At 52.3% G+C, this 24,315-nt stretch overlaps 11 protein-coding genes across 11 annotated transcripts; 7 read left to right on the top strand and 4 right to left on the bottom strand.

The window, feature by feature from the left end:
• The first annotated feature begins 443 nt into the window (after positions 1 to 443).
• BDV59DRAFT_169582 (uncharacterized protein) lies at positions 444 to 1,728 on the top strand. Its single transcript, XM_073688278.1, has 5 exons — positions 444 to 587; positions 654 to 671; positions 755 to 869; positions 966 to 1,296; positions 1,362 to 1,728. Exons 1-4 carry the CDS (start codon positions 552 to 554, stop codon positions 1,046 to 1,048), a joined length of 252 nt encoding a protein of 83 aa, XP_073551783.1. The 5' UTR covers positions 444 to 551; the 3' UTR covers positions 1,049 to 1,296; positions 1,362 to 1,728.
• Positions 1,729 to 5,958: 4,230 nt separating this feature from the next.
• BDV59DRAFT_198462 (transferase family-domain-containing protein) lies at positions 5,959 to 7,419 on the bottom strand (the record flags this gene model as incomplete). Its single annotated transcript, XM_073693159.1, has 1 exon — positions 5,959 to 7,419. One exon carries the CDS (start codon positions 7,417 to 7,419, stop codon positions 5,959 to 5,961), a length of 1,461 nt encoding a protein of 486 aa, XP_073551782.1.
• Positions 7,420 to 7,899: 480 nt separating this feature from the next.
• BDV59DRAFT_169577 (pth11-like integral membrane protein) lies at positions 7,900 to 10,105 on the top strand. The gene is made up of 6 exons (XM_073688277.1): positions 7,900 to 8,478; positions 8,625 to 8,822; positions 8,887 to 8,923; positions 8,983 to 9,050; positions 9,121 to 9,506; positions 9,565 to 10,105. Exons 2-6 carry the CDS (start codon positions 8,625 to 8,627, stop codon positions 10,010 to 10,012), a joined length of 1,137 nt encoding a protein of 378 aa, XP_073551781.1. The 5' UTR covers positions 7,900 to 8,478; the 3' UTR covers positions 10,013 to 10,105.
• A 1,081-nt stretch (positions 10,106 to 11,186) lies between these two features.
• BDV59DRAFT_169574 (uncharacterized protein) lies at positions 11,187 to 12,016 on the top strand. The gene is made up of 2 exons (XM_073688276.1): positions 11,187 to 11,521; positions 11,621 to 12,016. Exons 1-2 carry the CDS (start codon positions 11,346 to 11,348, stop codon positions 11,805 to 11,807), a joined length of 363 nt encoding a protein of 120 aa, XP_073551780.1. The 5' UTR covers positions 11,187 to 11,345; the 3' UTR covers positions 11,808 to 12,016.
• Positions 12,017 to 12,318: 302 nt separating this feature from the next.
• Positions 12,319 to 13,879, top strand: midA (putative cell wall protein). Its single transcript, XM_073688275.1, has one exon. It carries the CDS (start codon positions 12,644 to 12,646, stop codon positions 13,370 to 13,372), a length of 729 nt encoding a protein of 242 aa, XP_073551779.1. The 5' UTR covers positions 12,319 to 12,643; the 3' UTR covers positions 13,373 to 13,879.
• A 1-nt stretch (position 13,880) lies between these two features.
• Positions 13,881 to 14,610, top strand: BDV59DRAFT_169570 (uncharacterized protein). The gene is made up of 4 exons (XM_073688274.1): positions 13,881 to 14,230; positions 14,290 to 14,325; positions 14,413 to 14,466; positions 14,512 to 14,610. Exons 1-4 carry the CDS (start codon positions 14,120 to 14,122, stop codon positions 14,566 to 14,568), a joined length of 258 nt encoding a protein of 85 aa, XP_073551778.1. The 5' UTR covers positions 13,881 to 14,119; the 3' UTR covers positions 14,569 to 14,610.
• A 374-nt stretch (positions 14,611 to 14,984) lies between these two features.
• Positions 14,985 to 16,646, bottom strand: BDV59DRAFT_209451 (putative aldehyde dehydrogenase family protein; the record flags this gene model as incomplete). The annotated part of the gene is made up of 1 exon (XM_073695396.1): positions 14,985 to 16,646. Exon 1 carries the CDS (start codon positions 16,479 to 16,481, stop codon positions 14,985 to 14,987), a length of 1,497 nt encoding a protein of 498 aa, XP_073551777.1. The 5' UTR covers positions 16,482 to 16,646.
• Positions 16,647 to 17,955: 1,309 nt separating this feature from the next.
• Positions 17,956 to 18,777, bottom strand: BDV59DRAFT_209449 (uncharacterized protein; the record flags this gene model as incomplete). The annotated part of the gene is made up of 1 exon (XM_073695395.1): positions 17,956 to 18,777. One exon carries the CDS (start codon positions 18,775 to 18,777, stop codon positions 18,229 to 18,231), a length of 549 nt encoding a protein of 182 aa, XP_073551776.1. The 3' UTR covers positions 17,956 to 18,228.
• Positions 18,778 to 19,397: 620 nt separating this feature from the next.
• Positions 19,398 to 20,177, top strand: BDV59DRAFT_190869 (necrosis inducing protein-domain-containing protein; the record flags this gene model as incomplete). Its single annotated transcript, XM_073691812.1, has 2 exons — positions 19,398 to 19,673; positions 19,773 to 20,177. 2 exons carry the CDS (start codon positions 19,398 to 19,400, stop codon positions 20,175 to 20,177), a joined length of 681 nt encoding a protein of 226 aa, XP_073551775.1.
• Positions 20,178 to 20,363: 186 nt separating this feature from the next.
• Positions 20,364 to 21,311, top strand: BDV59DRAFT_169558 (uncharacterized protein). Its single transcript, XM_073688273.1, has one exon. It carries the CDS (start codon positions 20,493 to 20,495, stop codon positions 21,090 to 21,092), a length of 600 nt encoding a protein of 199 aa, XP_073551774.1. The 5' UTR covers positions 20,364 to 20,492; the 3' UTR covers positions 21,093 to 21,311.
• Positions 21,312 to 23,060, bottom strand: pex19 (putative peroxisomal membrane protein receptor Pex19). Its single transcript, XM_073688272.1, has 3 exons — positions 22,540 to 23,060; positions 21,670 to 22,487; positions 21,312 to 21,617 (listed from the first exon to the last, which is right to left on the bottom strand). Exons 1-3 carry the CDS (start codon positions 22,691 to 22,693, stop codon positions 21,519 to 21,521), a joined length of 1,071 nt encoding a protein of 356 aa, XP_073551773.1. The 5' UTR covers positions 22,694 to 23,060; the 3' UTR covers positions 21,312 to 21,518.
• Positions 23,061 to 24,315: the final 1,255 nt, after the last annotated feature.

Genomic DNA, 24,315 nt, shown 5'->3' with positions numbered 1-24,315 from the left:
ACAGCGAAGGACCCTCCACGCAAGGAAGAACCGGCGGAGAACAATGACTGCGACGCCAGCCAGAGGGACGAAAGCACGAGGGAAGAATAAGGAGTGAAGATCCTCAGGACGATGCCGAATGGATATCCTAAACGGGAATTAATTGACCGGCAGTGATGTAATCAGGAGGAAATCTTCAACGGCCGGGGAGATGAGAAAATCCAAATTAAATATCCTCCACTTGACCCTGAGCATAATTTTTTAGTATGAAACACCCATAATTACAGTCATTACTATAAGACAAGAGACAGCGAAAGCGGCCATACCGAAGACAGCATGAATCATGTAATAACGTCCAGACTACCTGAATAGGATGTACTCCGACTGGAGGCGGACAGCCGCTCCCGGCGCTCTGACTGGCCCGTCGCTCGCCTGTCAACCTCCCAAAAACCTCACCTTCTCTTCGTCTCTCTTTCCCCCCTTTCATTCTTCCTTCATCTCCACCCCCCACACAACTGTTCTCGTCCTCCCCATGGATCCTCCTCCCCCCTAATTTCCCCCCCCTTCCCATCATGGTTTTCCGGGGTTTCTGGCTTCGAGCCCTTGAGGTATGTCTCGTGATTAAACCCGGACCCTCCTCCGTCTTCGGTCAGCTAACGTGTCCCTCCGATTAGGTTTGGCTGACCACGCGGGTATGCACGTTCCAGCCTCCTATTCATACCTCTGTTTCTGTCTGTCTTTCCCCTACTGACCATGTCGATCGCCTCCCGCACAGCTGCTGGCCAGTCCGTCGTTTCACCGCTTAGTGGGACGAATGCATCAGAAGATCCAACACATGAGACACGGCGTGCCTCCTGAGGAGATGGGAGGCACCAACATAGATAAAAAAGGTATGTTACACACATGCCGTCAGCCACCTACCTCAAGCGTTGTCAGAGTTGGGTGGCAATCAACGTGTATCGTGTCGACTAACACGTATCTCCCAGGTCCCGGGTTGCAGAAATTTCTGGAATATTTCAAAGAAGAAATCAAAGATCAGTTCAAGGGCAAGCCGCCAAATAAGTTCTGATCATGGTGGATCACGCCCGCGGCATATTGTACGATTACTTTATGACATGATACCCAACCATTCCATTTTCCATTGTTTCTTTGTTCTCTCGTTCCTTTCCTGATTCTTCTCTATCTTCATTCAACCCTTGTGGGATGACCGGATAAAGATTGGGCTGTATCTCTTTGCACCATGGGCTGCATCCCTCATTCCATCCGAAGAGAAACGTCAATGCTCCATCCGCTTTGCCTGGCTGATTCCGAAGTTTGGTTGGGCTTTGAATTTGGAAGCGTATATTCTTTCACTAAATTATATCACTGATTGCAATTTATAGTGCATTGCCAGGAGATATGCCGACTATCCGTTCCGTAGGCGAATAGCAGTAACCAGACTGAGCTTGCGGCAGAGCTCCAAATAATCCATACTGACGGCCAATCCAGCACCCAATAGTTTGCTACGGCATACTTCTCAGGGTCTCCCCGCTCTGTCTGTGCCGATCGCTGCTCGCACGCACGCTTGCCTATTCACGTACAAACGGAGCTTATCGCCCTAAGAAAGGAACGGCTGGGCATTATCTTTCCGTAAAAAACGTTACTACTTCTACTCAGGCTTCCCCCACTGGCAACAATTCACCTCTGACAGCCTTTCCATCATTACACTGTAGTACCAGTAGTTAAGGGGCTTGCTGTCGGAGCGACGGGCACAGAAGGCTCCTCTCTTCCTGTAGATTTGCACTTCACCAGCTCTGCCGTGGCCCAGGCTGCCTCAATTCAATGCAGGGTACGTGCATATGAAAGGGACAAACGCCGTAACATAGATTCAATTGTCGGTCCCTAAGGGATACAGTGAATAGTATCGGCTAGTGAAGGCACAGCTCTTGCGCAGTTTGCGTTCATTGTTAGCTTTAACTACGTCGGACCCTCATTTGCTAAGATACCAGAACATTCCTACTGTGAACGTATACGCTTTATATAAATATGCCTTCATACTCCTGTATCTCTCTGACTTCTCATCCTTCTCTCAGTATATCCCTACTTTGGTGACGCAAAGATTTCGCTCTATACTTCCTCAGGCAGTCCACCGGTTGTGTTTGATGCTGGACTCAGTAGTATATAGCTGATCCCACCATGGCTTCGGGCAGTAGAAATGGCCAATCTTTTTAGCATACAAGATTCGACCGTCACGTTTCCGGTCAAGTCCATCAGATACCATGGTCCGGAAGAAGATTGGGATGGCGCAATCGATTGCCACGGATCGCCCATTAAATTTGTTGCTGTCTTCATCAACTATGAAGATCCGCCTCAATCGCTAATATTACCTAATACTTCATGCTGCCATTCCCCAGATGGCCGGGCAGTTCCGGAGTGTCTGACAGCCACAGGTCGACGGGGCTGTGGTCTGTTCCCTTTCTGAACAGATCATCATGAGTGGCAACCCGCTCGTTAAGATCACGGACCCGCTCGTTGAGATCCATAATCAAAGCACATCGCACTCATGAGAACCTGACGATCTACGCGATGACCCTGATGCACAGAAGGCCAAGAAGCTCAGACGATCCAAACCTGAAATTGGAACGCATAAGTGTACTGCTAATTCCATCTTTAACACCGACCAGGGACGTTCCATAGTATGAAGAATCAAGAGATTCATCCCCAAGCCAGGACCCATACAGCGGTCCGTCATATGACGGGAAGAACAGGCCGAAGCTAGCATCCTTCAGGCTCTGACGGCGGATGTTATTGCTGATGGATTTCTCGATCCTATGAAATGTGCGTCCGTGCAACCGGTCACCTCTGCAAGTTCAGATCAATCTCAGTTTCTCACTTCTCAGGCTCCAGGTAAGAGGAGCAGCAAACGACAAGGAATAACGCAAGTGCTTTGAGGTCGTACTAACTCCGAAACACGGAGTTTGGGTATCGCTTGGGGTCTAGCAAGGACTCACAGCGCCAAATCTATATCTATAATTGTCATATTCCTTTCTCCCATGACCTTGATATTGCTAATGGCGAAATCTTTATTAATGCGGGGCTTTATCCTCCAGGAAAGAGCCACCCTACCCCTCTTGCGACTACCAAAATGGACATTGCTATGATCCCTGAGACCTTGAGCGTGCCCGTCCTCGAAAGAATAGCTACGGAGGCCCGATACATACGACCGGAATGGGTCGCGGATGAGGTCGCCCAATGGGCGAGAACGACAAGACCGCTGAGAAGAAGGTAACCCTGTTGGACCCAGCTCGCGCGGAAGAAGCCAGCAAGGACTGGGGGCGATGCTCGCCAAGCGAACCCCGCCAAAGGTGAAAGATGGCATCTGGAAGCGCTGGGGATGACCGACCCTAGAGATCAGGACGAAGTTCGTGAGGGATTTCAGCGTCTCAGCGAGAAATACGCTCCTATGCGCAGCCCCAAGAAAGATAACGCCAAACCCTACATCGAGCAACACCTGAGGAAGAATTATAAATACTTCCCGTTATTTGTTCGCGAGAGCTTCGAGGCTAACGCAGACAGAGCCGTCGGACTTCTTTACTAAGTCTTCATCAAGGCACGGGATACGTGGCTAAAGAAACAAGGTCGTCTGGCGGAAGAGGCAGGGTCCTCACGCCGCCACAAGCGCAAGCGTACTGGACGGAAGCAGCGCCGCCGCGAGCCGGAATCCGATGATAACGAGAGTCCCAGCAGTAACGAGGTGTCTCGATCCCCAACCTCCGACAGACGCAAGCGCTCCCGGCCCAACCGGGATAGGCGCGTCGTGGGCTCTGACAGCGAGCACTCCACGTCTAACCTGCGCGACGATGGCAGTCTCGTCGACGTCGACGGCGATATCTCTATGGAAGGATCGAATGAGCCTCCCAACCGATCCCATCCGCCCCGCGTCGCGCCCTCACACCCCGTCCCGCCCCATACCTCCACCGGACAGTACATCCTGCCCATCGACATCCACGTCCGCCGATGCTCACCCACAATCACCATTCCTGAAAGATATCGCATCTCGAAGGCGGCGGACATTAACTTCTACAAGGCCCCGCCTACCGTACCAAGATGGGTCGATCCCACCCCAGACACTACCTGCATCGGGACCATGACAGACTACGTTCACAAGTACGACAGCAAGCACTGAGGCGACGAGAACTCCGACGCAATATATCGAAGATTCAAGAACCACGGGGCGATAATCTCTAGCGCATGCACAAATAAGCTTAGATTGATCAACACATGTGCTGACACCAGCGTGTATCGCGTGCTTCCACAGATATTTGTCACGAACTCTGGCAATCTTTCCACCGATGAGCTGCTGGCGATTTAGGATATCCGAGACAACAGCCCGGAGCTATTGGCTGACGCAATCATAGCCTCTAATCTAGCCTTCTGTTAGGGCTATACAGACGCGCTATGTGAAAAGACGCACCGGACTCTAGTATAGCCGCCATTAGACTATAACAACTGCGAAGGGCTGTACCACTATATAATGTATGGAACACCGAGTTAACCGGGAAAGAGCCAATGCCCTTGCTGTAGATACTGAGCAGCCTCCGTCGGCTTTGCTCACCATCACAGAGGAGATGATCCAATCCAGTTTGGACCAACAGCAATAAGAATAAAACCTAGAGCTCCAACGTGGAAATTACAACGAAGCCTGCGCTGCCCTTGGCATATCAAATCCGGACGTACCTAAGCTTCCAGGAAGGCGAATCCACTGTTCTTTTCGCTCTTGGCAACCTGTGGCCATTAAGTGCCGCTGCTATGTCCCAATTGTCTAGTGCTTTCCAAAAATTCAAATACGGAGATCATAAGCTTTTACGTCTCCGAAGCAAAACCGACTTCGAAGAACGTCGTTTTGGGGGTGCCATCCATGAATTCGATGAAACTCAGGAAGTTCATCGCTCACGCAAATAAGACCCCCGGTAAGTTCCGTCAATTCCTTCAAGGAATTGAGAGTCTGGAGACTTGTGGTCGAGTGAGGAAGGCCTTCAGAGAGTTCGGTAGGATCAGCCAAATTGGCGGTCTCAGTGCCGACCCATGCAGCAGGTAGGAGGATATCGGGGGTAGGGAGAAACAAAATCTTACTTAAGATACGTTGACAGGACTCCTCTCAAATCGAAAAGCCTGAAAATACCATTATACCGCACCCCTAGGTGTCTAGGCACTTTTGGGTAGCTGAACGGTATTTTTCAGGCTAATAGCTCTACTAGCGTCACCTCTTGTTCTCTTCCTAACTTCTCGTTTTTACGCCATTCGTCTTGCTCTCCCTCCCTGCTCAATTACAAGTGCACTGCAAACAGTAAGCCATTGTTTCCATCTAGTAAGATAAATGCCTATGGCAATGCTCAGGAGTGACTGTGCCGCAGTGCATTAGCACTGTGTGGGTCTGCAAAATCCCGCGTCACACAACGGACTCGCCACTACATAGATTCTGAGAGACTGCCGCTACCGTTGAAAGCGCTCCTTGACATGCAGTTTATACTAACCAGAGTCGTAAATCTTGCTGGAGCAGGGGAGTGGCTTAAGCACTTAAATTGGGAGGATTCGGACGGAGATGCACCCAACACCCGAATTCCTCGGTGGCTTGAGAGCATGAGCACAGGCGGATAAATAATTGCCACAATAATGATTGAATCATACCTAGGTATTTTCAGGTCTGTCCAACAGACAAGATATTCTGCGGGGTTTCAGTGCAATGGTCTATCAGATATCTTGTATCTGCCGACTATCCTTCTGAAGTCCGAAGTGCCTTAGTCACCATCAATGCCACTCCAAACATATCTCTTAGGTTGTGACCAGGCAGCCTTCAATCGCTTATAGCCCGGCCACTACAATGAACGTATTGGGAGCAAATGGGATCCCGCATAAGCCGGGGCTTTACCACAGCCTTTGAAGCGGTCACTGAAACCTGGCGGCTTGGTAAATACTTGTATAGATTGATAGTGATATGATTTATCGAGGTGTAGCATATTTCAACCACATGGGGTCTTCCAATAGCCTTTCCAAACATCTATCCTCAACCCCAACTAGGACCTCCATCCCTCCTCCCGGGGGTGAGGGCAACACCACTTGTAAACCATTAATAACACCAACACGAGGGCTCCTAACAGAATCAATTTTATCACCCAGCAACTGGCCCCAGTTCAAATCGTACAATTTGAAGTTCACCCAAGATGTCTGGATACAGTTAAATCCTGGGACATCAAGGAAGGCCGTTGGTATAAGACGGTTAACGTCATCTAGTTTCTCAGTAAGTGTAACAATATCATCCGTATACTGACTATTAGCCCGGAGAATTGCCTTGCGGATACTGATGGCTATATCTGCTAGGCTCATCTTGCTAAGCATTTGGCGAATAGAGGCAGAAGTCACAACGTATTCCAGGAAACATCCCTGAGTTTCTGGGTGTACCGGCGGGTCTGTACGTTGTCTTCCATCAATAGCAATATTAAAGGTAGATGTTGGGTCACCGTCAAGCGTATCAATTGGTGACTGCACAGCCATAATAGTGCGCCATAGAAGGGCCGAAACTGCGTCGTTGGTTGAGATCCACTTTTGGTCTGTTGGTTCTGTAGCGTAGATGGGCGACGCGTCCTCTTTCAACTTCTTCAGGGCCGTAGGCGAAAAATAGAATATTTGTCCGCAATGATGCGGGGATATCATCTTGGGTGGGGCACTCGTAGGCGTAACGGGGAGCACGGTATACTCTGGATGATTCTCAAATAGGCCCTCATTTCGACCCGAAGATTTCATTATTCGCTCCCGATCGTCCCAAATGGCCCGATGGAGTTGCAGTGGTAGGGCATCTGAAGCCTCGGCGCTCTGAGCTCGGAGACAGGCATCCGCCCAGACCTTCATCCATGTATAGAACGAGGTGCCATCCCCAACCATATGCAAAATACACCAGGTCAGGATCAGCCCGCCCCGAATGAAATTGGCCTGCACAAGAGAAGTCGGAAGCCGTTCCCCTGGCGATGGCCATACCGAGCGTCGACAGAGCGTGTCGTCAAAGGCGGCCACGGGAAAGCCCTTTGACTTAAGCTCTGGATAGGTACAGAAATACGAGTCCTGTAAATCCTTCACCACAATATCTTCCACATCCCCTTCCTCTAGCATTTGTAGTTTAAGCACTCCAGCTTGCTTCGAGTCCTTGTCTGGGATGGCTTCACACCCCACAACGGGAAAGCATTGCTTAAGAGCTGTATAACCCTGCTTGAGAGTATCGGATATCTTCCTCAGATCGTACTCCTCGGGAAGCTGGAATAAAAAAACGTAGCGCAGATAGCCCTTGGGCCCAATCCTTTCTAGCGCTGTCAGGCTTGGGACCTCATTTGAGTTGACTTCTAGGCTTGGGCCTTCCTTTGAGTTATCTGTCAGGCTTGGGACTCCGTTTGACATAATTGTTGAGGACATGGTGATGAGTTGTTTGTAGCGGAACAGAGGTCTTTGGCGTGGAAAAAGAGCAACATTTGGAACGATAGAAAAGGAGGGCTCTTATATCCGCCATTTTCCCCCTGTGGGCCATACCATATGTAATAGAAGCACATCTTTTGAGTCCAGCATGGGTTAGACTAAGATACCTATCAGCTTAGCCTACGCAGTACTTCAAACCCCGACAATACTGAGCGTCTCCAGATGTCGCTGCGGCACGGCAATTGACGGTTTTGATATGACAGTCGTGGTTAGGTTAGTGCCACCGGGATTTTGCTCCGCACCTGTCAGGAGAGAGGAGCCCGGACTAATATTTTCATCGCCTGTTAGCGGGTACATGCAACTAAGTGGGGATAGCAACGACCGTTAGAGGGCTCGGGCATGACGGTAAGCACTAGCCTTAGCCTCTATAAAATGACATTCATCTAGGAATCTCGCCTCCTTGGAGAGAACCTCGCTTTCGGGGACAAGATGGCAGGCAGATGGTGATTATAACACACCGGTAAAAGCAGCGGCTCAAAGAATACTTTTTCCATCCAAGCGATAAAGACGCAACGGAAGATACAGAGGGACACCAGTGCTCTGTGCACCCAACACTCTTTGACTATGATTCAGAACGAGATTCACGCCAATTTCTAGTCATACCACGAAATGAATGTCCAGTCCGTTATGGCAGCTTCGAAAAATTTCGTGGAGGTCGATCACCTACGGACAACACTCCGCCCCAAGACACTACTGCAAGGCCATCCCGCTCTAAGGGAAGAGCTCGTAATGTACTTTTGACATGACCCACCACGAAATTCGACCATCGCTCATCGATCATCGCTTAATGATCTCGAAACTCCTTCCTAAAGCACTTGACAGAGGGCAATGGGGTCGGCGGAAGTTCCGTTAAGAGACTATCTTGTCCCACCGCGCTATCATAGCAATGACATCCAAGCCGTTCTATGCCGACCCTGGGCAAAACCAGGGGAAATAAACAGGCTCTTAGTTATGTGAAACGTACCCAGGAAACTATGGAACCTTTTGTTTTTCTACTGAGTATGTCCCCGTCTCACTGAAAGAGTAAAGCGTCCAGGTAGGCATTGGCCGATTATACTATATAGTCGGTTTGCCTGGAGCATGCATCGATCTTCACTCCGTTTCTCCGTTGCTAATACTTGGATTGTCCTGGGATTTATATCAAGATGGATCCAGCCATCGTATCTGTATTTGGGCAGCCACCTCATGAAGTTGATATTTCTGAAACTCATGTCCGCGGAAACGACGCTGCGGTCATCACATTGCTATGTATGGCAACCGTCGCAGTCCTACTACGGTTCGTAGCCAGAGTCAGCACGCAGAATCCTTTGAAAATAGACGATTGGGCTATTGTGGTCGCTTTGGTTTGTTACCCTTTCGCATCAATTTGCCAATGCGTCTTGCTGACAAGAACTTTCCGGTTGGAAGCTGTTCATCGGTGGAACAGCGGGCTTGAGTATCGCAGGTGAGCATACCCAGATAGACTGAGTCGAAGAGATCAATCACGTTAATGCTAATACCAAGGTGGTGCATTCGGTGCTGGTACACATGTTTGGGCTCTCACGCTACCTGACGTAACATTTATCTTCAAGGTGCGTTCGTTGTACCACGGCAGTGTTTAATAACATGGTCTTTCCCTTCTCCTCACACTAAATTACCCAGATCCTCTATGCGTACACCTACATCTATGCATCCGCCTGCGCCACGACAAAGATCTCGATTCTATTCTTTTACTGCCGGGTGTTTTCGCCTTTGAATATGTATTTGAAATGGGCCATTCCTTTTGGATTTTTCATCACGATATCCTACCCCATTATTATCTGGGTGACCATGGCGAACTGTTGCAAACCGGTACATTACTACTGGACCCAGTTTAGTGGCGCTATGGGCACATGCATAGACATCAACACTTTCTTTCTCGCATTGGGTATTATTAACATGCTCAACGACTTTGTCGTCCTTCTTATACCCTTTCCGCGGATCATAAAGCTTCAAATGAATAAACGCAAGAAAATCGCTATCTGCGGTATTTTGGCTGTGGGATGCTTGTGAGTGGTATACGCGGATCCGGCTGCAAATGCAATATTTACTAACCAGCTGGTGCAGTGTCTGTGTTGCCAGCATTGTGCGAATTTACTACCTCTATCAATTTATGAGTGCCATCGATGTCACTTGGCTGATGGGCCCCGTTTTTATCTGGTCGACCATTGAGCCTGCCATTGCCATTGTCTGCGCGTGTTTACCACATCTCGCCCCACTCTGTAGGCTGGTTTACCGCTCTGGACTGTCTAGTTACGGGCGCAATAAAACCAGCTCTGGCTCTTCGACCACGCCGTGGAGACCTTGGAATGGGCCAAGGGTTGGGTCGAGACCCGAGGGTAGAGCATTATTCTTCAGCAATGCCGATGACGAGATCGGCTTAACGAGTACTGCTATGGCAAAGGACAGCTTGCGGAAGCACAACTCGAATGAGTCTACTTTGGATGGAAATCCTCAGTCCCAGTGCATCCACGTTCAGTCTAGTTTTGTACAAACTGCATCAAAAGACTGCTGAGTGTCTTTAATCATTCTAGAGGTTGTATTTGTCTCCGTTATATTGTATCCACAAAAGTCACAGTAGTTACATGTGTCGCCGCTACCAAGAAGCATAGTTATATAAGTTTGTATATGTCCATATTCATGATGATTTTTGGTTTCAGCTAGGCAAATCTGTGACTCACTGACTATGGTCCTATAGCAGCAAAAGGATTAGGTCTATCAAATATCGAATATTCCGTCACTCTGTACCTGAGCAACTATATTCTGGGATACTGGTGGATAACATGTGGAAGACATGCGAAATTATTAACACTTTGTGTACACCGGACGATCATCGTACTCTAAAGACTTGGAATCTGGTACTCGCAGGAAGTATGAGACCAGTGAGTTGCAACACCATGTGGGATTGTGCCCAATTTTGGCGGATAACATTGCGGTGCAATTCTAGGCGTAAATATAGGGTGGATATGTCCCTCCCACGGTAGCGGTTATGGTATTATTAAGATATAGAATATAGAGAGTAAGAAACCATATATACATATTTATTATTTCTGATATTCCTGTTCTTCCTGTAGCATAGGTCACCATTTAGGACGGGAATAAAAGAAGTATACGCGTCAAGGTATATGCACGCAGTAGAGGGCACTGAGTGGTCAGATAGGTAAGGATCTACATTAGGGAGGTACAGATCGGGTAGGTCGGCGTATGCTCGCTGTAGACCTATATATATGGAATATATATTCGGGCCAGATGGTTGCTTCCCTAATATTCCATTGGTTGGTCTTGGGATGGATGTTCTTAAAGCTGGACCATATACTAGTGTCTTAACGACATATATTTCAGGCCGGCCAATCCTCCAGAGTTAATAAGGATGACCAACCAATACATGAGATGCTCCGACTAGTAATATGTTATTATCTCCTCATCAGCCCCGAAATTTGTGGGACATGAAAAGGATTGTGCTGTGAAAAACTGCAACTCTTACACTCCGAAAGTACGGTGCCTCAGGATACATTGTTTCGAGGAGCTAGGCTCAAAGCTTTGATAGATTCAATATAGGAGTCCAAAGCTGGATACTTTTATGCTCAGATTCTTGACATAATTGGCGATATAGCACATGTTAAGAACTCTACAAGGATGCTCTTTCACTCCAAGATTTGCAGTGCCATAGAGATAATTAATTGTATTGTGACCAAGACTATTGTCCCTTCATATTAATAAATATCTAAAACTATATTGCATCTAAGGTTCTATTTAGAATGCTAACATCTGCGTTCAGAGGCATACCCACTTCTTGGCAGGCGGGGGACAAATCTTTCTTCTCCTATTTCCGATAGTCAGCGTCGGTTATGCCGCACAGCGAACGTGATGAGCGATCGAGAAGGCTTTTCTTGGCACTAGAGTCTTGGGGCGATTCCAGGCCAGATGGCAATTTGGCAATTTCCACAAGCGCAGTTGCCATGCAAGTGGCAGTTAACGGCGTCTTTGTCGGGTCGGATGGAAGCCTCGGACATTACGTACTAGACTGGAACGGCCGTCAGGACTAGTCTCGTCCGATGGTGACTCAGGAACGGGATTTCATCGGGAGAACCGGCACGACGGCATGAGGTCGTGGGACCGTTACCTGTCGAAGGGGGAAGAATGCAGGAGACAGCCGGAGGAAAGGCTGTTTAGGCGGAAGTCGCGGTGATTACGCGGAAGCGCGCGGCATCACAGGGAGAAGGGGGGAGCCGGGGTTCGGTTGGGGGATTGCAGGGTTTATGTTGGAAGTTGTGGATGGTAGGTGGAATGTGATAAGTTTATACTCTTGACAGCATACCTTAGGGGTTCAGGGAGGTATGGAGGACTTTCCGTCGAGTTGGTACTGCGTACAGATTGCACAGGGAGGTCGCACAGTTTCTCCGTATTAGGGTTGACATGGGTTATGTCTGTTTGTTGTGCTTTACATAAAAACCACAATTCAATGGGGAAATACCCGTGGTTCGTCTCCGGCGGAACCGTGGTACCGATCTTAAAATAGTAGCGACCAACGTGGGTAGAACGGAAGATTGTCGAGATGGGACAATAAAGTACTGCTAAAGTAATGCATCGGTCGAATTAGGGGACAATCGGGGGTGGAAAATGAAGGATTTGGCGATACGCGTGTCTCACATCCTCCGCACTGGATGTTTCACCGGACAGACGCTGACTGGTCGATGCCGACTTAGCGCGTCGCTAGTGCGCGCCCACCCCCGTCGACGGTCGAATCAGCGGCCGTTCTCGCCTGAGAAAAGAAAAATCAGAAAATCAGCCCCAGTCCAGAACCAGTCACGGGCCTGTTCTTTCCTCTTCTGCGCTGTCATCCATCACCAACCCTTTTTCTTCTTTCTCTTCCTTTCTTTTCCATCCTCCCGCTCCTTCATCCCACGGCCACCTGTCCAACGTCTCGCTTCCTGTCTCTACCGTTCTCTCGTCACTCGTTCTTCACCCAACAAGAGGACGTTCGCCATATCAACAACTACTATCCAACATCCCACTACTCCATACACGCCATACGAAGATCGGCTGATCAGCCCACATCCGCTTCCCACAGACCAGACTCTTATCATCGAGTTAAGTCTCCAACTGTACTTCTATTCCCCCCATCAGCCTCGATCCCTCGCCCATCATGCGTGTCGCTCCGCTCTCGTTTCTCCTCTACTCCATCTCCCTCGTGGCTGTCGTTTCGGGCCAGAGTTCCGCGGTCACCGATGTCACCTCCGTGGTGAGCACTCCCACCACCTCGGAGCAGTCAACGACCTCCGAGGCCACCACGATATCCGAACCGACGACTACCAGTGAGACTCCCACTACGACCTCCGTGCCTACGACAACCTCGGAAAGTACCACCTCGGAGCCCACGACCGCTCCGTCGACCACCTCCACCACCTCCAGGGGCACGACAACCCAGGCTCCCACCACCTCGTCCTCTGAGACGGAGAAACCGACGGTCAAGACCATCACCACCATCCATACCATCAGCGGAACTCCCGTTCAGACTACCATGCTCAGCTCTGCAACCGACTCTGCTGCCACCGAGTCTCCCTCTCTCAACGGAAAGGCCGATGATTCTGGTAGCTCTGGCCTCTCCGACAGCGAGAAGAAGATCGTTATTGGTGTCGTTGTCGGTGTCGGTGGCGCCATCCTGATCGGTGCCATTGCCGTGGTCGCCTGGAGAATGCACGTGCGCAAGCGCAACGCCCTCGACCAGGACGATTCCGCTGACCTCATGAGCGGTACGGCGGTTGGCGCTGGTGTTCGGGAGAAGGCCCCGAGCCCGGCACAGGGAACTCCGTTCCGGAGCACTTTGGACCAGTATCATAACCCTGGTCCCGTCAATGCAGCCTCGAATTTCTAGGCCGTCCCATGATAACTCGACAATGCACCTTCATGTGCAGTAAGAGTATTCTTCTTCGGAGGCTATAGATCTGTACGAATATTACGCAGTTGTTTCATTGGCGCTAGTGGGTCAGGAACTTCCGAGCTTTTCATTTTTGTCGATTTCCCTTGCGAATTATTGCATTGTTGATAGAACGCCTGTCATTCCTTACCTCACCAAGACCACACTCCTTTTTCTAGCGATTTTGTTCTAGCATGCATTCATGGTTGGCTTGCGATCTTTGATTCCCCTACTCGAAGCGTCTGATTCCCACGGATCCTGTGAGCTGTATCTTCTGTCTCACTGTCATTTTTTCTTTTCCTTCGATCTGGATTCGGTCCTCGGCCGATGCCATCAAAAGCTTTTCTTTACTATGTATGTATTTAATTAGTGACAGAAATATGCCAACGGTCCTACCCATCGACTTCTTCCTCCCACTCTTCTCCTGTAAACACGACAGGATCCCGTGTCTAAGCCTCAGGCGGCCCATTGAGACCCGTCTGGCCGCTAATCGTACAGGGACCGGGGCTTGTGCCGTGCCACATCGAATTTCCCCGCGCATCATACTCGTTTCAGCAGGATGTCCCTTGGGGATCCGCGCAGCCGCGGCCACCAACGTCGTCACCATCGTGGTCTCCCTCAGACATTGATCTTGAGTCTCGGGTTGTCCGCCTGTCTCACTTCAGCTCGTCCGATTCAAAAGGATCCGTTGGTCTGGACACCGCAATGTTCGGCTTTCTCCTTTATTTAGTCCTTTTGCTCTCAATCCCGCTGCGGGGCTCAGCCCTTTCTGACCCGCTAGGGATAGTCTACGCACCGGCGATGGTCAAACGCCAGGTATGTCGCAATCAAATGATGTAATCGAGTCGTCTGATCGGATCGGACTGACGGATCAGGCGTTCACTGGGACCCTGGGCGGATCGGTGCCCGCGGTGAGTGCGTTCGTCCCTGGAATTGGGTTGTGACTGGTCAACTGCGGGTGTTTGAGATAAAAGACTGGGCTAATGCGGGAGGGATAGATTACTGACACAGGCGATTCTGAAAGACCGTATGGCGTGGAGGGGGATACCTTTGTATGTTCTGTCGCTGGAACATCCTGTCGGATGCTGATTGACTAGACGGATTACGCCTCGGCGGCTGAGAGAAGGTGTCGCATGAACCTGATAGTGCGTTGATGCAGAGCTGACTGTGTCCAGCTGCAACGATCAGTTTGACTCCTGTCAACTGGTGAGTTGACCACTCTTGTACCTGACTCGCTCTAATCGTCTAGGCTGCCAATACCGACAGCTCGGCGTCGTTCTCCCTCCAGGATTGCCAGAGCCAGCTCAGTCAGTACCGTCTCCCCCGATGCACCGTCCACACTGACAACTGTAGCCCAGTGTATGGCTGTCAACTCGTCCACGCAGAAGGCCGACTACGCCCTACTCCAGACGACCACTAGCGCGGACCCCCCATCGGACACTGTCGCGGGGACACTGGCGCAGACGACAATTCCATATGACGACGAGTTCGATCTGGTCTGTGATCTTTGATGGTCCTGGAGGATGGCTATGACTATGAGTATATAGCAATGTATCATATTCAGCATCTATCAGCCATACCGCGCATTGGCGGGCTCATCATCGAACCACGTCGGCGCCACCCCATAGTTAAACACCGTACTCTTCACCTTCGTATAACTCTCATACGCCTCCACCCCATTCTCCTTCCCCAGCCCACTCTCCTTGAAACCCCCCCACGGCGACGACGGATCATTCAGATGGTGTCCGTTCACCCACACAATGCCAGCCTCAATCTGGCCCGCCACGCGATGCGCCTGCGCAAAATCGTTCGTCCACACCGACGCCCCCAGCGCATACGGCGTGCCGTTCGCCACGGCGATCATCTCCTCCTCCGACTCGCACTTCACCAGCGCAATGACCGGCCCGAACACCTCGCTCTGGGCCAGCTCCGCCTCCGCGCGCGTCTCCACCACCGTCGGCTCAAAGAAGAACCCCCGTCCGGCGGCATCCGTGGTGGCACGCCCACCGCACAGCACCCGGCCGCCGTCCTGCACCGCGCGCTCCACAAACGCCGCGCACCGCTCGACCGCCGCGCGCGAGATCACCGCGCCGATCTGCGTCCGCTCGTCCGTCGGGTCGCCCACTCGCAGCGCCCGCACGCGCCGCTCCAGCACCGCACAGAACGACTCATACATGGCCGCATGCACCAACAGCCGACTCCCCGTCACGCAGGTCTGCCCGCTGGCGATGAACGCCGCGAACAGGGCCGCCTTGACCGCCAGCTCCACGTCGAGACTCGGGAACAGACACACGGGCGCCTTGCCGCCCAGCTCGGCCGTCACCGGCACCATGTTGCGCGCTGCGACGGCCGCCACGGCCGCGTACGTCGCCGCGCCGCCGGTGAGGTCGATCTTGGCCAGCCGCGGGCTCTCGCACAGGAACCGGCCCGTGGCGGCGCCGTAGCCCGCGATGATCTGGAGCACGCCGTCCGGCAGCCCGGCCGCCTGGAAGAGCGCCCCCAGCCGCAGCACGGACAGCGGCGCGCGCTCGGACGTCTTCACCACGACCGCGTTCCCGGCCGCCAGCGCCGCCGCGAGCTTCTTCATCGCGATCAGCAGCGGGTGGTTGTACGGCGTGATCTGCGCCACCACCCCGAGCGGCTGCCGCGTCAGCGTGTTCACCACCGGCCCCTTGAACGGCGGCACCCGGCCTTCGTGCGTGCGCGCCAGCCCGCCAAAGTACTCCAGCCACTCGGGTACGCGGGCGAGCTGCGTGCGCATCTCGCGGATCGGCCGCCCCGTCTGTTGGGTTTCGAGGGTGACGAACTCGGGGAGGCGCGCGCGGAGCAGCTGCGCGGCTGTCGTGAGGACGGTGGACCGCGTGGAGGCGTCGGCCTGGGCCCAGGCGCCGGATTGGAAGGCGGCGTGGGCTGAGGCGATGATGTCGTCGACGGCGTCGCGCGGGGTGGCGTCGATGGTTGCGATGGGGGCTTCGGTGGCTGGGTTGAGGACGGTGATGCGTTCGGTGGTTGGGGCCGCGTGGGCGCCGTTGACCCAGTTGGAGATGTGCGGGATGGGTTCAGTCATGGTGTGTGCGTGTGTGTATGAGGAGGGAGGGAGGAGGAGGAGGAGGAGGAGGAGAGAACGGGGATGGGCTGGGATGCATGCCCCGCTCCATGCTGATAAGTGGGCTTATCGGGGTATCTTCTATCACGGAAGCAGTTGATATCAGGCAAACTGCTAGGACTTTTAGCAGCCCAGCCTCATTTCGTAGTATTATTGTCGACGGTCATTAGATATACCCAGGTAGTAGTAGGAGTAGGAGTATACTCCTTATACTCCGTACTCGACGTCGATATCCCCAGTCTGGACCCACATGGATGTGTCAGTGGGGCTGGTTTAGTTTCCCCACTGACCAATCAGATGGATCGATGCTCGCCCCGATGCGGCCATCCTATTGGACGATACCTTACTATGGACAGGAGGCCGTTCCCCCGAGCGACGTCCTATCACTGGGCACCCAGGGCAGCTCCCCGAGTGAATCCCCTAGTCCAATACTCCGGTTTTTCGAGAAGAAGCCAAAATGCCCTATCTATGATGAGCTCCCCTCATTTCCTCCAGAATGAATGATAAAAAGCGTGTGGATCGTAGTTTTATTCGCGATAAATCGCCCGGTAGGAACCTCATTACGGAACTTCGCTTTGTCCCAGGCAACGTCATCGTAGCGCATCCGTACCTCCATTTTGCCTTCTCATGGAATTTTGGGTGAAATGTGTTGTTGATGGACTCCCAGCCGGGTTTGTACAGGAGTCATCTGACCCATGCTATCCCTGGAAGCCCTTCCAATTGGCTGCTTCTTCCCAAACAAGGCTACCTCTCGCATATATATTAAAAGGAGCTGCATTTCAGAGAATATCTACTATCGAATCAGCAACCTGCAGTCATTGATTGATTGCATATTGTTTGTTCTTCTACAATGCTCAGCCTTTTCATCTTGTAGCGAACTATTCTACAAAGCATGGTCAACAGTCCCACCACCTCCATGTGGTCCGAAGAATCATGATTTTTTCCATTCGGCATCCTCTAAGGAAATCTTCACACGGTGACTTTTGATAGATCTCTTCCTGCTTGTGTTGCCTTTCTTCTTTACGACAAGATACTTTGAAGGCCGGGTGACGGGTGTTACGTATCACATGTATCACAGGAGATCAACATGAAAGAGCCGAAAGATGATATAAATTAAGGCCGTGTACGGAGTTGTGAATTTGAATTGGTCTTATAAAGGACATCGCGAGTTGCCTGTGCGAAAAACACTATCCTATCCCACCATGAAGTTTACCTTGCTTACTCTTGCTACGGTTGCTATCACCGGGGTAGTGGCCAAAGATTGCATTGAAGGAGATAAGTACTGCGGTGTATCTTTATTACTATTGGATCGTATGTTCTATATTTCCACACGACAGCAAAGTGCTCTCACTAATTAAGTAACGAAGCCAGTAAATATGTCAAAGCTATGGTGCAGGCATTCAAAGATGCTGGTATTGAAGATCCTCGCTCGCTACAATTGATAAAGATGCTCTTTGAATGTACTGGCCCTACGAGCGTTAAGATTATTAAGACTTGCGAAGAACGATGCGAGCTGGGAAAGGACGGCAGTATGGACCACTGCGGGTAGTATCTTATTAAGATGTGATATATTGGCTTTACTATGTATCTCTCTCGGAGACATTTTCTTTTCGATATTGAGATCTTCAGACCGCATGAGACTAAGCAACATTGCTTGTTCCATAAGACGTTAGGATGGTCTTTGCTTGGTGAAGCTAGAATTCCTCCTTCAAAGCGCATCACAAACGGTGCCTCCGCTGCCACCTCCAGGAAGGTTAGGACTGACGGGGTTGGGATTGACATAGGGTTTGCCTCGATGATTGCAGACATACGCACTCGAGCACCACTTGCCGTCGTCGAGCTGGTATACTTTGTCCCAGTGATACGAGTAGCACTTGAGGGGCAAATTCATCTCGTACGTGTGCCAGGCGTCCCCGGCCGCCTCAGGATCTTTAATGCTGGGATTGATATGGATCTGGAAGACATCGCCGTTGGGCATCCTCGCCGAGACACCACCGGCCTGACCCCAGGAATATGACCCGCTCCAGGGTACATTGACCATCATTTTTGGCCTATATGTGTCGAGGCCGTGGCCAGTCCAGACATCGCCTGAGTAGTAGATCATTTCTCGTGAAGTCAAGCCGCCATTGTATCCGAGGCCGATGCCACAGTCGGCCAGTACCAGGTTCTCGTAAGGGGTCCTTTGTGAAAACGAGAAAGGGAGGCACGAGAGAAGAAGATATATTGGGAGCAAAGGGCTCGGTCGACTTATGTACATTGTAATTTTCCGATGGAAGTGGGGTAACGATATTGATCAATGACGGGTTTGAGACCAGAAAACGGCTATTCCTTCTCTTCTTAAATCTTTCAACACTGATTTTGTGTTGATTGACAGAATATCAATACTATATCACTGCCATCTGGGACCCAAAAAACGCTTACGTGCATCTATCTTTGTGTCAATCTTGCCTCACTGCGTATCGGCTATTTTAACTCGTCTAATATCAATGTTTTTTAGTTGTGGCTCTGGACCACGTCTTACTGTCATCGTGCATCGAAAGCCGTACAGAGCTGTGTGCTCGCAATCCACCGCCGCCTAAATTGAATCGGGGAGATGACACTCAGTTCCAACCAGCATGGCTGGGCTAGCCAACATGTAGCGAATCTGCGGCTATATGAGACAGTCATGCTTGCTCCTAACCTCCACATCGCGATCGAGCGAGGTAAAAACTTGAGTTCATACCTAGTTGTGCCTCAACAGTTTTGCCTTACAAATACCATACTTCTTCCTCCACGCCTTACTCCAGGTAACTCTCAGGCTGGCTCTAGAAAGTCGAACCTCTCATGCTGCTCTTTACATTTTCTAAACTGGCATGCTTTGCCGTCCTCAGGAGCTGCATGGCTAACTTGCTTACGCCCTTCCCAATCTCGGCGAGTGAGGGCGCCCAGAAGTTCCAACCAGTTCTTGATTTCGATACGGACAGTTGTTACCACACAGCTGCCATCGGTATCGATGGTCAATTGAACAAAGGCATCGAAATTCCCCACCTCCCTGAACCACAGCCGACTTCTTGGCTCGTTCCTGCGCTCGTTGCAAATGACACCGCCATCCGCTCAGGTCCTAATTTGCGCGGCTGCCGTGAGAGGGACCGTCTGGACAAGAGCCAGGTCTACGTCCGCGAGCGTTGCAACCATGGCTGGTGCGCATAACTTTACGGCTACTACTTCGATGGGGGTTTTGGTTGGCTGAACGCTCATACGCACGATTGGGAGCATATTATCGTCTGGACGCTGAATGATAATGTATTCTTCGTTTCATGGTCAGCTCATAGCAAGTACACGACTCATCATCAGTCCACTGTCCGATTCGAAGGCACTCATCCCAAGATGGTGTATCACCTAGGCGGCTGGGGTACTCATTCCTTTCGGAAAGCCGAGGCGAAAGACGAACAGATCGAGAATCATACAGGGCACTGGTTCAAGGCCCCGCTTGTTTCCTTGGAGAAGTTGCCTTGTGAAGTCAACCGGAAGCTGCTGAATAACAATTGGGGAAGCGCGCAGCCAGATCTCCGGAAGGACAGATTTGGCACAACATTGAACGACTGGATGCCTTGGGATGCTAGACACAACGACAAATTTAACCCCTGGGAGCCTGTGGTGCCACCATGGGCTGCGTAAGCATGTAATGGTAGTTCCTTTGCTATTCGAATATTCGTGGCCTCCGTGCGACAAGATGAAAACTGCGTATGCATAGGCGCATAGTTAGTTACTTATGCCCTGATGACATAATCAATGTCATATATCCCCAAACAGACTAGCGTTCAGGTGATCGCGCGTCTCAACGCGATCTTCGTCAACGTCTCGGATGGAGTCGTGTGGCTGGCAGTTCATCCTCAGCCTGCCCTCTATCTCCCTCTTCCTGTCTTTCCCACAATCCTCTCCTCCACGATTGCATTTTTCGACAGCAGACCAAGACCCGAATCCAACGCCACCATGTCCACGGCAGACCCGATGCAACAGTTTCACTTCGCTCCTATGCCATCCTCGCCGCTCGCCCCCCACCCGACAACCCCCATCTTCTCAACTACCATGACCAGCAACAGCGCCTCCATGTTCAATTTCTCACCCACTGCGGCCTCTAATACACAGTCCCCTCGCCAGACCTCCCGATACCAGCCAACATCCCCCTCGCGACTCTCTCCGCAACGATCCCCGGGAACGACCACGACGACAACGCCCACCAGAACCCCCGAAAGCACCAATACCAACGCCAACACCTACGCCCAGCGCTATGCGACCATCGCCAAGCCGCTGCAGAATGCACCGCCGCGCACATACACGGCCTCGGCGTCGCCGTCGGCCCGCACCGCGCGGCGCAACCTCTTCCTGAACCGCATCAAGCAGGACCGCGACACCGGGCGCTTCGAGACCCGCGGCGAGCAGCTCGTGCTCATGGAACATGCGGCCGAGCAGAAGATGTGGTGGGAGGCCATGCGGCGACGCGCCGATGGGCTCTTGTCGGCGGAGCTGGGGGTGCTGGACGAGGAGGAGATGGGGAATGATCCATCTGGTCTGTTTTCCGTCTGGGTTTGATGGTTTGACTGTACGTTGGCTGACTTGGTCTTAGATGAGGCGGAGGTCCACGCGCTAGATGAGTATCTGGCTCAGGAACGCGCGGAGATGGAGCTGGTAGATGCTCCGGATCGGCGGGATGAGGGCGCTTCGTTCAGTGATGACGAGTATGAGGGGATATTTATGGATCTGGCGGAGAGCGTCCCGCCGGCGGGACAGGATATGGATATGTCGGGTTAAAATGGAATGTGTGGGTTATGGCTAGAATACGGCGTTGGGTGCACATGTAAAGTACCTTTGGGAATGGGGTTCGGTTGTACATAGGGTATCGACTTGGTATATGTACAGAAATGCCAACAAGCTAATGCATAATGAAAGAGTCAAGACCTGGCCTCTGCATCTCCTAACGCTCTATCGGATACGCCAAAACGAAACTACTATATCACATCACTGCTGCGGACAGTCGGGCATGCCCGGCGGCGTGCTCATGTCGTCCGTCCAGGGATTCGCGACGAGCTCCTCCGGCGGGTTTCCTGCGGCTTGCATCTGCGACACTCGTTAGCAACCGTACAACCCGGAACAATGGGGGTAACCGTACTTCCTGCATCTTCTCCCACACATACTCGCGGCACTTGGGATCCTCGTCCGTGTACCCGGGCTCCTCGAACTTGGTGACAATCTGCGACACAATCTCCGCCTGCGACTCGTACCGCGCCATGTCCTCGGCCGACACCTTCTCGGAGCCCTTGTTCGCGGCGATCCACGGCCCGAACTTCCCGTGCAGCTCCTTCATGGGCTCGTACAGCATGTCCTTGTTGGACAGCTGCTCCATCATGCCCATGAACATCTTGGTGAGGTCGCCGTCGTCGCCGGCCGACGCGCCGGCTTCGACCGCCTTGAGCAGCTGCGCCACCAGATCGTCCGAGACGTCGTCGCCCGTCACCTCCTCCGTCGTCTTGTCGCCCGACTCCTTGATGCGGTTGATGGTGCGCTGGATCGCATCGTTGAAGGACTCCGCCGGCGGGGCGTTCGTTTCCGCGCCGGTCGACGGGCCCGCTTCGTCCGCGCCGGCGGGCCGCTGAGCGCCATCGAGCATCGCGCTGCCCATAAGCTGCTTGAGGAAGTCGCCCGGCGCGACGCCGCCCTCCTCGAGCTGCTTGGCGAAGGCGTCCGCGTGCTCGTTGATGGCGTTCTCGAAAGCGCGGTTGTCGGTGGTGCCGGACTCCTGGGCCGCCTGGTCCATCATGCTGGCCATGTCCTTCTCGAGCTGTCGCATGAACGCCTCCTCATCGAAGCCATCGTCGGCGGTGGTGTTGGTGGGAGGGGCGGGCGGTGCGTCGGGTTTGGGGGTGGATGCCGAGGCGGATGCGGGTGCGGGCGCCGACGGGGCCTTGGGCTTGAAGTTGTCGAGCACGTCTGCGTCGGTTAGTGATGGGGTTTCAGGGGGGGAGAATTGGGGGCAACGAACCGTCCAGCTCGTCAAAGTCGGAGTCGGAGTCGTCGGCTTTGGTGACCTTCTGGGCGGATGGCTGCTGGGAGGGTGGTGATGCGGTGGGTTCTGTTGTGGTGGTGGTCGTCGGCGCGGGGTTGTTCGGTTGGGGATCGGGCGTAGCCGACGACATGATGGATGGGATGAGACGGCGGTGGGTAGTCGTGTTGACGGTGTAGGATTGTTCGTGAAGGGCGAAGGAGAGGAGACTAGCAGGGTAGGTTTGGCGTGGAGAGAGGAGAGAAGATGGTTGGTCTGGGGTTGGATGATGTTGGGCGGACTTTCATGTGAAGCGTCTGAATAAGCAGATCAGGCGATGAGACCGACTGCCGATGACCGCGGCTGAGGACAATGCGATTGTGCATTTTTACAATGGAAGCCAGAGGGATTGTAGGATATGAGTACGTGTAGGTACAGGCTGTAGGAGAATATTCTGCATATCCTAGGATGATGGTGATGGTCCAAAAGCTGAACCAGATCTTGACAGCTCCATCGTATATAACCTTAACTGCGAAGAAATCGACCACTACGATGGCGTACAACTACGCCAACAGGTTGGCGCTGGCTCGTACGGTCCCTGGAGACTTCTCCCAAGACCTGTTGCCAAGGCGATAGTTCCAACCTACGCTCCAAAGCCATCAGCCCATTCTCTCCCCCCAAAGTGATCGTGTATCCCACCGTGGCGGACCCGCGTGATGTCACCTTGCTTCGCTTGCTGTTCTCTTCCCCTCTTCTGCGCAGGATTCCAGACTAGTCCGCCCGCCGTCGGGGCCATCCTCCGGTGGACGTCGCCGACCAGAGAGGGTCATGTGTTGGTCTGGTTGGACAGGGATGTCAGATCTCGCCATGTCTCCTCCTCGAGGTAGTATTCTGTATTGCTCCCGGTATGGGAGTGTATTCGGTGCAAGGATAGACGGTCTTTACTGGGAAGAGAAGGTGACCGCGACTGATTCGAAGGGGTAATTTACTCGACGGCCTTGAAGGCGCTACCCATGGTACCGGACTGTACTGCCGGTATCGGATTTACAGTGGTCTCTTAACATTTGGAGACGGTGTGTGCATGAAAGACGAAGGCCCGGGGTACTGCGTATATAGATGTCATCGGTCCCATGATCTTCTCAGCCCAATACCCTGAAGATCCTTCCTGATGGACGGGTGGGAGACGAAGTACCCCGTAGGAAGGACAACAGTTGGCCGTCGTACTAGGTACACCTGATGGCATACGCTGTACCCAGTACGAGGATATTTCCACGGAAAACTCTGACGGATGACGGAACTTCTCCGCGGACACGGTCAAGTCTTCGTGCGTCTTCGTCGTTGCCTTCTGCACCTGGGACGGGTCTGAACGGGGATGATGGATCGGGATGATGGTACCGAAATCTAGTACAGAGAATGGCATTCTGACAGGCGGAGGACCAGAATATCACCGCAGGTATCCGGGCATGGTGGAATGCCGGTAGAACGGTAATACACGCACGTTCCAGACATCCAGGATAGTCTCTCCACCCATTGCCTGCATGGGGAAAGCACCCACTCGCGTCACTCAACGCCGCACGGAGGCCCTGACGAGTCGAGTTGCTGGACCAGGGCGGATCTTCGGCCTTTGAAGGAGGGAGTGGATCGCACGCGTCGCCGAGACCAACCCGAGGGCTGCGGACATGATGAAGGGGAGGGAAAGGGAGAAAGAAAAATCGGACGCCGTAAAAAAGTAAGCAACGGGAGGAAAGGGGAGAAGGAGCCAGTTCCTACAATTCC

The sequence above is a fragment of the Aspergillus ambiguus genome (genome assembly GCF_047715705.1).
Source record: "Aspergillus ambiguus strain CBS 117.58 unplaced genomic scaffold BDV59scaffold_3, whole genome shotgun sequence".
NCBI classification, from domain to species: Eukaryota; Fungi; Ascomycota; class Eurotiomycetes; order Eurotiales; family Aspergillaceae; genus Aspergillus; species Aspergillus ambiguus.
The sequence above is the reverse complement of the archived record's forward strand: the minus strand, read 5'-3'. Positions and strand labels throughout refer to the sequence as shown.